The sequence below is a fragment of the Phyllopteryx taeniolatus genome, chromosome 8 (genome assembly GCF_024500385.1).
Source record: "Phyllopteryx taeniolatus isolate TA_2022b chromosome 8, UOR_Ptae_1.2, whole genome shotgun sequence".
Lineage (NCBI taxonomy): Eukaryota > Metazoa > Chordata > Actinopteri > Syngnathiformes > Syngnathidae > Phyllopteryx > Phyllopteryx taeniolatus.
The window spans coordinates 4,300,439-4,317,570 of record NC_084509.1 but is presented as its reverse complement, the minus strand read 5'-3'; the positions used below and the strand labels follow the sequence as shown (position 1 = coordinate 4,317,570).

The 17,132-nt window shown below is 40.1% G+C and overlaps 1 protein-coding gene across 6 annotated transcripts in view; it reads left to right on the top strand.

The window, feature by feature from the left end:
• The window catches only part of kcnab1a (potassium voltage-gated channel subfamily A regulatory beta subunit 1a), an 86,140-nt gene that overhangs the window by 45,034 nt on the left and 23,974 nt on the right, over nt 1-17,132 (top strand). For all 6 annotated transcript variants that reach the window (XM_061782246.1, XM_061782245.1, XM_061782247.1 and 3 more), the window contains exon 2: nt 11,603-11,646. In XM_061782246.1, coding sequence (XP_061638230.1) covers nt 11,603-11,646 — 44 coding nt within the window. The remainder of the gene's footprint in view (nt 1-11,602; nt 11,647-17,132) is intronic.

The window sequence follows — 17,132 nt, the reverse complement described above, 5'->3', positions numbered from 1 at the left end:
ATCAGCACACTCTTGTATCGATATCCGCAGTTAGACAATTGTTTGTGTGTGCGATTGTGCCGTACATACAATATACTGTATATTAAGGAGTCACGTAATGAAAATCCATCCAGCTTTTCTGCTCTGCTGTGCCGTGGGACTTATCGATTGTATTCCCAACACACCAGCTTCCCCCCGTCATTCACACCAATGGCCACAAAATGTGCTGGCTCGGACTTTTCTCTGTGTCCCGTGAGTAGATGAAGCCTACTTCAATTGCCCTGTGAGAGAATGCACATGGTGCTTTGCTCTTTGTGGGACGTGCAAAACTGTGAATGCTTGTAAACCAAAGTGTTTGTCTTGTTAAATCACAGACGGTTGATGAATCTGTCTTTATATGAGATTGTTTGCATGTGGCGTCTGCTTTACTATTTACTACTGTACAACATCACAGTATCATCTCTATATGTTAATTTTTATTAATCAGTCTTTTTTTGTCTCATTTATCTTTATGATGACTGAATGTTAATTGTGTCATCTCTGTTTCATTTTGTCTATTGAGCAAATTAATGTCACACGCAGATAGGAATGTGCAAGGACTTTTGAGGCGTAACCAACCAATGAATTTTGATGAAAGGAATGTTCATCGTTTTGAATAATTGATCAGAAGCTCGCTCTCATTGTTTGAAAGCTTTTGGTTTCGCATCTACTGTAAATGTTGCATTTATTACATCACTTGAATGGTGGATAATGCTGGGTGCGTTTATTGTAACTGTCATCTGTTTCTCTCAAATTCACTGACCAGAATACAAATGAATTCCCTTGTAATGGCACAATTTAAATGTTGATCGTATAGAAGTGTATATAATTCCATAAGAATGGAGTAAAATTATACAAAAATATACAAAGTAGGAAATAAATTACATTCAAACTGAGCAGGTCTTTCTAATGTCGCTGCCATGGAAATACTACCTCGTTCCACTTATTTTGCTTTCTGGGATTGTAATTTAATAAATGTGTATAGTAAATGTAACTTTTTTAAGTAACCTCACCAGTTTTCTTCAAATATTTCAGTGCAATGTATTTTTGTTTTTTGTATGTGCTAAAACTGTACAGGTGGTTTAATTGTCCATTAGTTTCCTTTGGAGTGCAAGTGGACAACCATGCTTGTTTTCGTCACTGATATGTGGATGTTGCAAATGATCATTCATGTTGTAATATTTAAAGGCAAAATCTAGAAGAGCTTCCGTGTGTTTAAATTTAATTGGATCTGACATGGGAAGTAATATTACGTGATATTTTATGACATCCAGCAGATTGCCTGAGCAGATGGTCACATGGAAGTGTAATCACAAATCTATTTTGGTTCTACAAAATGAGGATTCGAGGTTGGTGGGTGGTAAAGTAAAGAAAACAATGCAGAGACAAAAAATACAATAAAAACATTGATTTGGTTAACTAGATGTGGGCTTTTCAGCCAAACCTGACATCACTCAGGTTTTCATTAGGTTACGTGTTGGAATGTCACTTCGTCAAATACAGTGCTGTGAAAAAGTATTCTCAGATTCTTATATTTTTGCATAGTTTCCCCACTTTAAAGTTTAAGCTCATCAAACAAATGTAACTCACAAATATAACCCAAGTGAACATAAAATGCTATTTTTAAACGGTGATTTCATTTCAATCATTCATTTTCCAAACCGCTTCTCCTCACTAGGGACACGGGCGTGCTGAGGCCTATCCCAGCTATCTTTGGGCGAGAGGGGGGGTACATCCTGAACTGGTCACCAGCCTATGGCAGGGCACATTTAAACATACAACCATTCACACTCACATTCACACCTATGGGCAATTTAGTCGTCAATTAACCTACCATGCATGTTTTTGGGATGTGGGAGGAAACCGGAGTCACCGGAGAAAACTGACGCAGGCACCGGGAGAACATGCAAACTCCACACAGGCGAGGCCGGATTCAACCCTGGGTCCTCAGAACTGTGATGCGAATGTGCTAACCAGTCGTTCACCGTGCCGTGGTGATTTCATTTATTAAGGAAAAAAAACTATTCAAATTTAACTGGCCCTGTGTGGAAAACTAATTACCCCCCGTGTCAAATCATCAATTTATTGTGGCTAATCACAACTTTTGGTTAATTTTCGCAGATCATAGCCAAGCCTGATTACCTCCAGACCTGTTCAATTAAGAAATCACTTAAACAGAATCAGTCCCAACAAAATCACCAATAACAAAAGATTGAAAAAGCTGCAACAAAATGCTACAATCCAAACAAACAAAGAACAGTTATTGACATCTATCAGTCTTCAAAAGCCATTTCTAAAGCTTTAGGATTCCACTGAACCATAGGGAGAGCCATTAACATCAAATGGAGAAATTATGGAACAGTGGTGAACCTTCCCAGGAGAGGCCACCCTAGAAAGATTACCCCAAGAGAACAGGAATGACTCATCCAGGAGGCCCCATAGGAATGCAGGATGACTTTTAAAGAACTGCAGGCCTTCCTTGCCTCAGTTAAGGTCAGTGTTCATGACACAACAATAAGGAAGAGACTGGATAAAAATGGCATCCATGGCAGAGTTCCAAGGCTAAAACCACTGCTGAGCAAAAAGAACATAAAGGCTCGTCTGCCTTTTGCAAAAAAAAAAAAAAACATTGAATGATTTCCAAGACTTTTGTGAGAATATGACCAGGTTGGATAAAATTAGAAATGCGCTCATCAGAGGGACAGCCAAAGTTCGATGTTTTGGAGACAAAGTTAGAGAGCGCAGACTTCGATGGTTTGGACACGTCCAGAGGAGAAATAGTGAGTATATTGGTAGAATGATGATGAGGATGGAGCTGCCAGGCAAGAGAGCTAGAGGAAGACCAAAGAGAAGGTTGATGGATGTCGTGAGGGAAGACATGAGGACAGTTGGTGTTCGAGAGGAGGATGCAGGAGATAGGCTTACATGGAAAAGGATGACGCGCTGTGGCGACCCCTAATGGGACAAGCCGAAAGGAAAAGAAGAAGAAGAATATTATATGGACTGACAAGATGATAGTTGCGCTTTTTGGAAGCTGTGTGTCTCGTTACATCTGCCGTGAATGTAGCACCAAGGGTTAGGGCTACCGACAGTCAAACATGGTGGTGGTAGTGTGATGGTCTTGGGCTGTTTTGCTCCTTCAGGACCTTGACAACTTGCTGTGATTGATGGAACCATGAATTCTGCTTTTTAACAGAAAATCCTCAAGGAGAATGTTCAGCCATCAGTTGGTGACCTCAAGCTGAAGCGCTCTTGGGTTGTGGAGCAGGATAACCATCCAAAACACACCAGCGTGTCAACTTCTGAATGGCTTAATTTGACAAAATCAAGGTATTGGAGTGGCCTTGTCAAAGTCCAGACTTGATATTGATTGAAATGCAGTGGCATGACCTTAAAAAGGCCGTTCATGCTCGAAAAACCCAAAATGTTTGCTTTATCCCAACAATTCTGCAAGGAAGAGTGGGCCAAAACATCTCCACAGAGATGTAAAAGATTGATTTCAGTTGTTGCTGCTGAGGATGGTCAGTTATTAGTTTTAGGGGGCCATTACTTTTTCACACAGGGCCAGGTGGCTTTGATTAGTTTTTTTTCCTTAATAAATGAAATCACACACAAAAACTGCATTTTAAGCTCACTTGGGTTATAGTTGTCTGATATTTACATTGATTTGATGATCTTAAATAATAAAGTGGGGAAACTATGCAAGAATACAGGACTGTACACAAATTTGAGATGGTGGCCAATACTTTTTCACGGCACTGTATGTGACAGGCAGAGACATTGTGGATGATGGCTAATATTTAGACGCAGCAACTTTTTTTTAAATGCTGTGCTACATTTACGCCAGATGTAAGGAGACACACACCTTCCAATAAGTTCAACTTTCGTCTCGTCAGTCCGTGGAATATTCTCCCAAAATTATTGGGAATCATTTGAAAGTTTGTTGCAAAAGTATTTTCTTTTTGGTCAGCAGTGGTTTTCACCTTGGAACTCTGCCATGGATACCATTTTTGCCCAATCTCTTCCTTATTGTTGTTTCATGAACATTGACCTTAACTGAGGAAAGGGAGGCATGCAGTTCTTTAGAAGTTGTCCTGAGTTCCTTTGTGGCCTCCTGGATGAGACATTGCTGTTCTCTTGGGGTAATCTTTGTAGGCCGGCCGCTCATGGGAAGGTTCACAACTGTTTTCTCCATTTGAGGATAACGGCTCTTACTGTGGTTCCATGGAGTCCTAAATCTTTAGAAATGACTTTGGGACCTTTTCCAGACTGATAGATTTCAATTTATTGTTCATCTGTTCTTCAATTTCTTTGGATCGTGGCAAAGTGACTGACTTCACTTTGTCATACAGGTTTTATTTAATGAAATGTTGAATTGAACAGGTCTGGGGATAATCAGGCTTGAGTGTGGTCAATGAAAAATTAACAAATAAACTCAGCTTTCCCAAAAATGTCATTAATTCCACAATTAATTCATGATTTAACAAGGGGGGCAATTACATTTTCACACAGGGCCAGCAGCTTTGAACACTATATTTTCTTTAATAAATAAAATCACAATTTGAAAAAAACTGTATTTTATGCTTACGTTGGTTACCTTTGTCTGATATTATTATTATTATTTGTTTTTTTTGACGATGATCTCAAACATTAAAGTGGGGAAACTTAAAAAACAACAAAAAAGTAAGAATTTGAGAACGGGGCAAATACCTTTTCATGGCACTGTACATATACATTTATATACATTCAGTATAACCTTTTGATCACAGGTGCGTGTTAGCGTCAGTCACGGATATTCAAATCAAAGTCCAACGACCCAAATGAAACTGGTAACAGCTCTACATGTGATCTGAGTCCTCCACATGATGACTGACAATTATCTTCTACTATCATGTTACTGAAAAACCGAGTAACACTGGACAAAAGCACTTGGTAATGGCTGTAGCCCGAGTCTGACTGAAAACAGTTGTGATGAAGCACAAGAGGCAAGTATCAGGGGCAAACCAAAAAGCCATGAGAAATACAGGACACATGCTACGTTGGAAGGAAAAAGACAGAAAATTCATAGATTTTCCTGGAAATTCAGGGGGAGTGGCCAGTGTGTGCTGGTATAACATAAAGTTGGATTAATTCCGAATTTAAAGACAGAACAAAAGAAAAATGTTAAGAAGATTAGTGAGCTCTAGTGTGGACCACTGAGAGGTGTGCGTCCTGGTATATCATAAAAAGGATATTTTATTTAAGCCTTGGTGGTGGGCAGGCTACGCTGAGCTCAGGGGGGGGGGAAGCAGCAGTCGAGCTGAGCATACTCGATAATGAAACTGTAGGGAGACACCGAGCCGAATGGAAATCCAGAGTCGGGGAGGGACGAGGGCAAGGAGACATGGAGCCACTCAGGTGTTAAGTGAGGAAAAAGTGCAAGAAAAGTTTACAAGGCCGCGTCGACGACCTTGCAGGGAGGAAGTGGAAGGTTGTTTGAGGGCTCTCGATAATTGGATGCCATGCAGCTGGTGGGGCGCGTGGGGCAGCTCTGGATTCAGGCACTACATCAAGTATAATCACAACCAATCCCCTAATTCGCCTGGCGAGTTAGATTTGGCTTTCCCCGCTATCATAACCACTCACATAAGCAAAAGTAAGAAACTTGGCATTTCAATGGGTGTCTCAGCTTTTGTTATCATTATAGAATTTTTTTTACAATTTTTTTAATGGAATCATTATGGAGTCATGGATTTAATGTATGAGCTAAACAGCTCCCATGCAAAGACCTACATTATACACACAGAGAGAAGTGTTTATCAAGAGGAAACAAGTTACATAAACAAAAAGAACAGAACACAACCATGGCCCTTTAGGACTCGCAATGCTTGATACTTTCAGTAGTTCATCAATAAATGATGAACGTGGAATCTTGCAGACGACTGCTTCTAAATTGTTGCCCCGGGAAGTGCAATCTTGTAGTTATTTAAGAGGGCAACTTGTTGAAAATGGATCACCATATTCTATGAAAGGTCAATGTGTCCCCCCCCCCCCCCGATCCCCCGCCCCCACCTCATCCTAGGAAGAATGCTAGTGCCAGAGTATATAGGACTATAGCATTATGTCATATAATATCCCAATTTGGTGGCATTACCTCTAAGTTGAGATCAAATCAATCGTGACAGGGTTCAGAATTACTTGGTTTGTTCCATAGAACACATATAATGCTAAAATTATAAACAGGAGCAGTTTCATGAGCACGGGCAGCACGGTCTAATGGTTTAATGGTTATCGCGCGTGCCTCACACAGTTTGGAGTTTCAGGGTTCAAATCGAGATTCTGGAGTTTGTATGTTAAAGACTCAAAATTGTCCATAATAGTAAATGTGAGCGGTAATCTATGTTTACCAGTATGCCTTGCCCATGACCCTAATTGAGTACAAGAGCTATAAAAAAAAAAAAAAAGGATGGATGGATCGTTCAGGAGCAGCATACGGTACACATTGTATAGTTAAGACTTTATAAATATATTTGCATGTACTTCTTAAACACAGAGTGGAAATGGTAAACTAAATCAAATATTCTCCTATGTTGTAATTGGTTTGCTTCCCCACTTGTTTATTAATAATGAATCGATGAGACATTTTTATGAGCCTCCAAAAACCAACAATTTGTTCTTCTTAGTGTCAGTGGTATGTGACTTATTGCATCTGTGGCTCATAGCGCTGTAAAACCACTGACTCTTACTGAAGGAATACAACTGGGTCACAAAACAGCTGAACACAGTCATTTCCACAAAGTGTTTATTTATTGGGGACTAATCCCAGGATGGCGCATATGGAGCTGACTCAACATGGATTTGAATGAGGGCCAGTTCATTGTTTGGCTCAAGAATGATGCACACTTTGATTTTTGGTCATTTCATTGAATGTAGTGGACTGTTTAAACACAAAGTAACACACCATCTTTTGATATTCGGTCCACCAACTTGAGTAGTTCTAGTATGAATAATGGTTCCTTTCTTCTGTCACTGGAAAAAACAACTCTCCAATTTACAGCTGCATCTTCCAATAACAGAATGATGCCTGTTGTCAGTCTCCAGCATGTATGCTTTATTTAATCTGCGGCTGTTTCAGTTTATCATTGTCACACACTTTCCTTTTGTCATCTCTGCGTTTCCTTTTATTTCACATTACCAGCTACACCAAGCCTACACCATATTGACGGCCTGTATGACAGCCGGGACTTTGCCAAGATAGAAGAGCTTTTTATATTGTCATCTGAATTGCACTAAATTTATATGATTGATGGTTGACTTAGTTTTAAGCAAGTCATTATAGAGTCGATTAAAAATGGAGCAATAACTTTCCCAATCAGCATCATATTGCAATTTACCACAGATGTCTCCTTGTCGCTCTTGTATGAAGTGTATATATTACTGACTTGGCAACTAAATTGGACAATACTATGATCTTATTTGCAGTGCAAGCTAAGTAGCTTGGAAATTGATGACGGTAGGATTTTATTGGTTTATTCGTGAAAATTGCAATGATTCACAAAAGTACTTAGCAATATATATTTTTAAACCTTTCGGGGTCATTTAACAGTATTAAAAAAAAAAAAAAAAAACGGGGATAACAATCAAATATTGTCATCACAATCAAAATCTATGCTAATGTACCCAATAAGCTTTATGTTTGGATCCCAAAGTACTACCAGCACATTTATGTTCCTTCTCTCTATAAAACATATGCGTATTCACTAAAAGGGAAAATTGATGGAAATCCATCCAAGCGGTTTGGAAAATGGATGGAAATGGAAAATTTATGAACAAAATTGTCCCCAAAGGTTCAGTACTGTTCCAGGTAGTAGACACCACCAAATATGTAGGTAAAGCTTTTAAAAGATGCAAAAGTACCGCCCCAGGGACGACCTACTTTACCCCTCAAGTAACCTCATTGTGCTTTCTTTTCTGAGTTTGTATTTCATCAACAGTCCTCCGTAAATTAGAAAGCCATAAAGGTGGGGGGTGTGGGACCAGCAAGAATTGCTTCACACGCTGTGTGAAGCCAGAGGTGCTGACAGGCAAATTGAATTATAAAGTCGTGGATAAATAATTAATTTTCAACATGCAGTATGACGTTTTGTGACGTACTGATTTGGTGTGGAGCACATTAAAAAATGGTGGATTTGAGTTTGAGGTCTGCAAGTGTTGGGACGTCACCAACGAAAACCAGACTGTGTTCCCAGACCTTTGGGGCCATTCATTGTATAACACTGTAAACTGTTTGCTGTGGAGCTCAGGTGGCCGACAGCGTGCGCTCACGCTGCTGTGTCAGCCCGATTTCCACTGGCTGGAGAAAGGTGTCACAATGTTTCTCGTGGCTCACCTCTGTTCTTTTTTTCCCAGTTCAAACTGGTCACAAAAGTAAATGTTGGTTGAATTTTGGACATTTGAAACCTATAAAAAGTGTCTAGTTATGTTTTGAAAGTCTTCTAAGAGTTCACTGTCTCAGTCAGCATTTTTTTCACAATGAATAATAAACTTCCACAACAGGATATTGTCATCACCTAATTGGATGGCTTTCCAGAAACATGTAATCACTGGATGGTCTTACACTGTATGTTAATCATTATAGCAGAACCTTCTGTTTGTCACTACTTGTACACGTTAATCATTTGCTGTTTTGATCTCCCACCATGTTCGTTCTGCAACTATAATGTCGCTGATAAAGCTCATTTACAGACTTTTTTATTTCTTGGCCAAGATCAACATTTTGGAATTGGGAATATGACTCTTGAGGGGGATTTTCCCACAAGTGTATCAAAAAGGGAGCTTTAAGCAATTAAAGGTAGCAGTTGCATTTGTGTACCATTTTTGCTCTTTCATGGACAAAACAATGTATTTGTTTTTTGTTTGCTTTGTTTTGTTAGGGACACGAGTTGGCATTGATCATGAACAATGAATATAACTTAAACTCTATAACCCCTTAAAAATAGCAGAAACCTCTAGTTCCTTTCTTCATACAAAGTTGTTTGTTGTTTTCATCTAAGAATTTCTTGAGGAAAATAAGAAAAATGGTAAATATCCCAGATTTTGAGGGTGAAAGCTCACCGAGCTATAAAAGGATACTCTGTCTGTGTTCGAGTCAAAATAATCACTGACAAGAGTGTGATTACCTTTATTAGACATCCAATATAAACACATATGGTTTGCATCATTTGAGTATCGACTCAGTGGTTCTAAAATTACAGTTAGAGTAAGTGAAACTATCATTCAGCATTATTTGGTTATTTTACTCTGGAGCTGAGGAGCAAGCCAACCCCAGAAATTGTTTTGCACATGCAGTGTAAGGCGAATGTTGCGATCATTACTGTCCATCATGTGGCAAATGAACGTCATGTTTAGGTGGAGATGAATAGCTTCATTGACAGTGAAGGTTTGTTATGCTAAATCTGTTTGGAAAAGCGATTACAGGGTTTAAGATTTCAATAAATATTTGATGGGCCAGGACGGCAGCACACTGCGGGTGTGTGTGTGTGTGTGTGTGTGTGTGTGCGCATGCACACTAGGCGGTGATGGTGTGTGCCAGGTAAGTGTTTGCAAGAGCCTTTTGAGACAGTTTACAAATGAGGGAGATGATGACTTTCTCAATGCATCTACCAAGTGGGAAATCTTATTTTCTTTCTTTTTGCGTCATTGCCCCTGTCTGCTCATGATCCTGTTTGCTTCTTTGGTGTCATTACGCCATTCATCTTTCCATCTCTTCTACTCATGTGGGCTCAACATCAGCGGAACAAATCAGCGGACTTGAGAAAATGTATTGTAGTTGGCCCCTGATTTGGTTGCCATCCCAAATGAAATTTTCTGTTGAACTTGATTCTTGGAAAGTGGAATAATTGCTATACACAACCCTTATTATTACAGTGTGTTAACCCTCTGGACTGTCCTGTCATTGTCATGTTTCATTCATTCTTCGCAATACAATAGCATGATTTCACCAGGAATTGTTCTGTCCGACATCATTTCCCCAAATAACCACAGAGGGAGTATTTTATATCAAACTCTCCTGTTGTACAGCAAAACCTTTTGGGCAAAAAAGGCATATGGCTCCACCATACTGCATCACCAGGCAGCAAAATAGGACAAGTTAAAAATGTGGAATAATTACTTCCAGCAATCAAACCTTAATTAACTCTATAGCTAGCCAATGAATGCAGCTAGCTAGCAGCAGTGTAAGGATGTATTGTAGCCAGCGACACAATGACTCAACACATCTTTGAGTCAAACAGCATCCAAATTCAAATCAGTCTATTGTCGGCTTCAGCTGAGAGTCCTGTCAAGACAATGGAATATTCATCATGAAGGGTGAGGGTTAAATACAATTATTTTAAATTTTAGTTTGCTGGTCTGGCTTTATATTGATTTTCTGTTTTATCCAATAATGTCCATAATTTTGTAGTCAAAATTGCTGAATTTGCATATTTCCTCTTCAAATACTGAGACGAGACGCAAAGCGCGGCAGCGAGCAACCGAGCGTCAACTCAATTTGCGCAATCCCTCACTAACTGGGTTTAGGAGGCTTGTAATTGGCAAATGCCTTTATCGATTCTTTCATTGCGTCTTCCATATGATGTTTCCAGAGCTTTTAATATGCACTCTAATTGTCCATATAGTCAGGCTAGTGTATTTAATATATGTGTGTTAAATAATTTAGGTTTGCTGATTGCATGAAAGAGCAGATAAAAAAAAAAAAGCTTGAGGTGAGGCAGAAAGTACTACGCCTCACAGAAGGGGACATATGGGAGCACAATGCACATCACTAGAGAATGGGAACGAAAACAAAAAGTAAAACCCTCCAAAATAAAAGCAGTAACAACGCTAAATATGGCATAAATGAAGCAAATGTCTGTTCACTTTTGCTTGTCCATAAGTTACTTATATATGACACTGAGCAGACAGTTGAAGTGTCCAAGAGAGTTAATAGATTTGCTCTTAAGATATTTCCAGGACTTCAGATAGGTCAAAAATAACATACCATGTGGGGACTGACCATTCGTATCGATTTGTGGAAAAATATGGAATTGGCCAGCAACAATATGCTGTTCTTAGCTACAATAGATGTGTAGGGCTGTCATGATGTAAATCCATCCATGTCCATGTCAAGATGAGATGGGATTAAACCCACAGCAACTGGCTTGCTGCCGGTATGTCTACATAGTTAAAGAACTGTCTTGTGGGGATGTAGTGCATCATCAAAATGTATTACCTTTCAGTGGTTTAATTTGGATGTCCAATTAACCATGCAGATATTCAATGATTCTGCAGTCATGTCAGGAATAAGTCACTTGAATGATTTTGACAGGCGAGTGAAACTGGGAGATTGGCGACAACTGCAGTTAATACGCTGTCAAGTAAACAGCGCACATTACAGACGCAATGTCGTCTGACGATGGGAGCTTAATCTTTACAGAAAGTTGGATTGACAGCCATTAAACTGCATTTCTTTCATTTGGGACATGGTGTGCACCCAGATAATTGTTAGTGAATACTGTATGTGTTTTGACGTACCGCTGACTTAAGTCGTTTTCTTCTGTTTCTGCAGGAACCTGGGAAAGTCAGGTCTAAGGGTTTCTTGCCTCGGACTTGGTAAGTAAACTTCACTTTCTTCTTCTCTCAGTCAGTGAGCGACATTCACAAATTTCATATATAATAATATAATATATAATGTCATAAGCAAAAGCTGTAGCTTCAGTCGCACTCAACTAGAATGAAATAAAATGAAAAGAAAACAATTGTTACTATTTAAGTGACCCTGGCAGCAGAGCAGCAAAATCTAGCGAGGTCCTTCTTTTTGGAATAAGTGTCCCAAAAGGCCAATGAAAAAGCAAATTCCTTGGCCGTTATGACTATGATAGCGTATAGCGTGATGTGCTTCACATTAGTCTAAGTGGTCTGCTTCATTTTGATTGAGCTCTGCAGTACAGAAAAGGTCAGTCGAATGCCAGCTGTCTGCTGCATGCTGTGCCTAGGGTGGACACAATGTTGACAGCGCGATAGGGGCTCAAGAGAAAAACTGAAGCTATGTTGCCAAGATCAATCTGGATGTATGTGTGAACTTGATCACAAAAATAGAAATTGAGACTTGTGGCTAGTGTGGTACTGTTGGGATGCCCTTGTACAAGGCGCTAAATGCCCCCAAAGTGCTTAGGGGAGAAACACAGTTTCTCCCCTAAGCACTGCCACCCCACTCTGACATCTCTGACTTGAGTGCATGTCCGTTGGATGCCTTGATGCATACTGCATTTGTGTTGAATTTTTTCAACAAAAAGACAGCACAGTATAAAAAAACAAAGTCAGAGATCAGAGTTGTAGCATCAAAAATCAAATGCCCCAAAAGTCAACCCAAAATTGCCTTCAAAAGTTAAACGAAATGTAGTAGTTGTGTAGTACTGTAGTAAACGGTCTGGTTCCTCAGTACAATATGAACTGTAAAATTCACTTTACCTATGTAGATACTAATGGAAACACACTTATCGTACTCTAGGTTTATTGAGTCCAACAATAACAATTAATACTACTAGGTGCAAGGACGGTCATAGCTTGAATGGTACCCTGAGTGAACCCCCCCCCCCAACAAACACGCACACACACATGCACACACACACACACACACACACACACACACGTCTAAGGGAAGCACACCGGCATGGACTTCAAATATATTTAATTGAAAATCAACCACATTTTAGTGGATAAATTGGGTAAAATGTATTCAGATTATACCTTCTTATATGACATAATATCTTCCATTTTCAGAAACAGATAAGTGTCAGCAACCACTCCAAGAAATGGCAAAAAAAAAAGGAAAATGAGGAGTAAAATCATTTCGTCAGTGTCTGCAATTTCACTCATAACATAAGACGAGGCAACATCTGACCACATATCGACCAATTAATCAACTCATAACTTCACCAGGGGCCGCCACCTTGAAATCATGGGAACGGAGGATGCGTTTTGATTGGCCACCTGAATTTCTTCCCTCCGTACATAGCTAAAATGGAGCGTATACGGTGAGACAAATATGTTACATAATCGTCTCATGGCCTCGTGAGGCCGAAAACTCAGAAAATGACAGGTTCACAGTCAGCTACCTGCTGTGCAAACCGTCTCGAATGACTTCTTACGTACAGAACATTGTTACAACTGCGGTTGTTATTAAAGTGCGCTCTATAAAAAAATTTGGTTGAGTTTTTGCTCAGCAGATAGCTCCAGTATGCCGCAGGCATAAAGATTCACATTCCCTTTAAACGTGCACACACTGAGCTGATGTGTCACTGTGCATCTCTCCTGGAGCTCCTACAGACAAGAGGGTGCCTCCGCAGGGGGGGCGAAAATCCTCATCCAAATGCCAAGGTGTAACACATCATGCCTTTATGCAGTAGAAAACCATATCATGTAGCAAATAATGTTTGGGAGAGGTGGGGCCAGAATCCCCCATTGCTCTCTACCTTCTTGTTCCCTCTTCATTATGTGTCTGTTAGGCATCTTCAAAGGATGAGTGGTTTTATTTTATGTCAGTTTTATTTTGTTCATTATTCAATGAGTAATTTCTCTTCAACTGTTACTTAAAACATTGCCTGTTAAATTAATAAAGGTTTTGCAATGGTGACAAGATAAGCCTTGAATTAATTAACTCCATCCATCCATCCATTTTCTACCGCTTATCTGAGGTCGCGTCACGGGGGCAGTAGCTTTAGCAGGGACGCCCAGACTTCCCTCTCCCCAGCCACTTCATCCATGAATTAACTCACTTTATATTATTTGTTATTGTATTTTATCATTATTATTATTATTTTAATTAGAATCACTTGGAAGTCATCCAGTGCCACAGAATGGATGGTGTTAAACTTTATAGGTTCTGCTGTATGATGCCGATTTTAACCCTGATACCTTGAAGTCAGTTTGATATTTTAGACAAAAATCCCCAAAACCTGCTACCACCCTGTGGTATATGTACATTTATCAAAAGGCAATATGCTTGAAAATGCTGTTGTGACAGTATGACAAGTGCGTGGCTAATTTTGAAAGAGTGACTGCCTGATAATATGTAACATCATACTATATCTAAGGACTCTGAATGTGCCCCAAAAAGTAAAGACGCAAATTATTACATTGCTTGGAGATTATATACAGTATTTTTAGTTTCTTGAATATTAGTAGAAAACATGTACAAGGCTAAGATTCAGGAGTAGCAATGTGGTTTGCGTCCGGGCCGTGGAACAGTGGACCAGCTCTACACCCTCGGGAGGGTCCTCGAGGGTGGATGGGAGTTCGCCCAACCAGTCTACATGTGTTTTGTGGACTTCGAGAAGGCGTACGACCGTGTCCCACGTGGAGTCCTGTGGGGGGTGCTTCGGGACTATGGGGTACCGAACCACCTGATACGGGCTGTTCGGTCCCTGTACGGCCGGTGTCAGAATTTGGTACGCATTGCCGGCAGTCAGTTGGACTCGTTTCCAGTGAGGGTTGGTCTCCGCCAAGGCTGCACTTCGCCACCGATTCTGTTCATAACTTCTATGGACAGAATTTATAGGCGCAGCCGAGGCGTAGAGGGGGTCCGGTTTGGTGGCCTCAGTATTGCATCTCTGCTTTTTGCAGATGATGTTCTGCTTCATCAGGCCGTGATCTCCAACTCTCACTGGAGCGGTTCGCAGCCGAGTGTGAAGCGGCTGGGATGAGAATCAGCACTTCTAAATCTGAGACCATGGTCCTAAGTCGGAAAAGGGTGGCGTGCCCTCTCCAGGTCGGGGATGAGATCCTTCCCCAAGTGGAGGAGTTCAAGTACCTTGGGGAAGAATGGAACGGGAGATCGACAGACGGATCGGTGCACCGTCTGCAGTGATCCGGACTTTGTATCGGTCTGTTGTGGTGAAGAAGGAGTTAAGCAGAAAGGCGAAGCTCTCAATTTACCGGTCGATCTATGTTCCTACCCTCACCTATGGTCACGAGCTGTGGGTCGTGACCGAAAGAACAAGATCCCGGATACAAGCAGCCAAAATTAGTTTCCTCCGCAGGGTGTCCGGGCTCTCCCTGAGAGATAGGGTGAGAAGCTCGGTCATCTGGGAGGGGTTCAGAGTGGAGCCGCTGCTCCTCCGCGAAGAGAGACTTGCTTGTCTCGACTTTGGACTTGCCTGTCTTGACTGGGGACTTGACTTGGGACTGGAAGGTAAAGACTTGAGACTTATTTGTGACTTGCAAAGCAATGACTTGGTCCGACCTCTGTTAGCTACATTGGAGAATGTTGGTGATGTGTTGCTTTTTTGCTTTAAGAAAAATATACTATGATATCGTATATAATAATATAATTTCCCTCAGCACAATGAAAAACATTGTTGAATTAACTACTTTTTGGCTGTGTCAATCAAAACTGAAGGTTATTATCTTTGTAAGTCAAGAGCTTACGACAGATACAGTATTTGCAAACCAAACAACTCAAAACTTCCACATCGCTTTCCATATTGGCATAGTACATTTTTAAAGAGAAAGCTTTTCCCATTGTCATTCTGTAACTCACTACTCATTGAATTTCAATCTATTGTTTATTTGCATAACGTGAGTCATTGAGAGCAATTAAAATTTCCTCAACAATGAAACAACTTATTCCTCATCCGGCAGAACACCATCCATCCATCCATTTTCTGAGCCGCTTATCCTCACAAGGGTCGCGGGAGTGCTGGAGCCTATCCCAGCTATCTTCGGGTAGGAGGCGGGGTACACCCTGAACTGTTGTCAGCCAATCGCAGGCCGGCAGAACACAATTTAATGAATTCATTTGTCAAATATTTGGAAGCAACTTCCGTCATCTGAGTTAAACCACTCCCAATTTAAATGATATTGAAGTTATTATTTTCAACAATTGACCTTGGAGAGTCGGAATGGGTAATTAACATAATGGATTGATTTGTATGATCAGTAGGAACTTTATGCGCACCTCTTTTTTTACTGCAAATTAGGTTTAGGTTTAGCTCTTCACTGTGATGTCAACACACTGCTAATTGGTTGGGGACCATGCACAAACACCACCACACACATACACACACATGTTCATAATCAGCATTATCTGGACCATCAGGACTTGTACACTAGCTCTTTATTTTTAATTAAGTGTGCCATCGATTTCTTAGAATTCTTAGAATATTTCTCCTGGGTGAAAACACTGCAAAAAAGGCAGCGGGAGGATGGACTTGTGCTGTGGAAGACAATCGTTAACTGCAACTTCAGTTCATCTAATTGAGTGTCTCACTCATTGGGCTTGTCGATGTTCACCTGAACAAATTCTTCAATTTTTACGCTACCTTTTCGTGAAGACAAGCCTAGGTTCATCTGCAAAATCGAATTTGATCCATTTTTCTTAATTAAGATTTATGAGCGGGATATATTAGTAACAGCTCTCAATATGATGAAAACTAATTATAAACTTCCAACTACAACAAAAGTAGTAAACCAAAATAACCGAGTGCGCCAATCACAACTGAGCAATAAGTATATTTATAAAGCTTCATTTTTGATGCAATTTAAATTGAACACAATCCATTCCAAGCTGGTTGCTCTAATTTCACAACTTCTCCCCCCTCATAGTATTAATGGATTAAGAAAAAAAAGTCATACAAGTAAGAAGAAAAGTTAACCACAGTATAATAAAACAAAATAAAGCTAAAATACAGTAAAACTACTACCCTTTGAACACACACCTAATGGCGTTTGACTTTGGAGGGCTCACTGTATACCTAATGGTGTGTCCTGTGAATGTATAATAAACAATGTAAGAAATTAAGGCTCATAATCAGTAGGTTATATTAACATAAAGTTTTAGAGATGTGACATGAGGTGAGGTGAGTTGAGCAGTGAAGTTGCTTCGTCAACGTTGGAAAAAAGTTCAACATTATTTTTAACCTGGGTTATACTGTTTATGTTGTTCTCGCCGCCCTCGGAAAGCAGCAGCCAAAAATCAGACGAGAAAGAAAGATAAATCACAGTAGTCAAAGGTGATTCAAGTGTTCTGAAGAAGTCAATACAAACTGAGGAGGCAGTGCAGTAGACAGACACCTGAAAATGCATCCAAAGGATGTTGT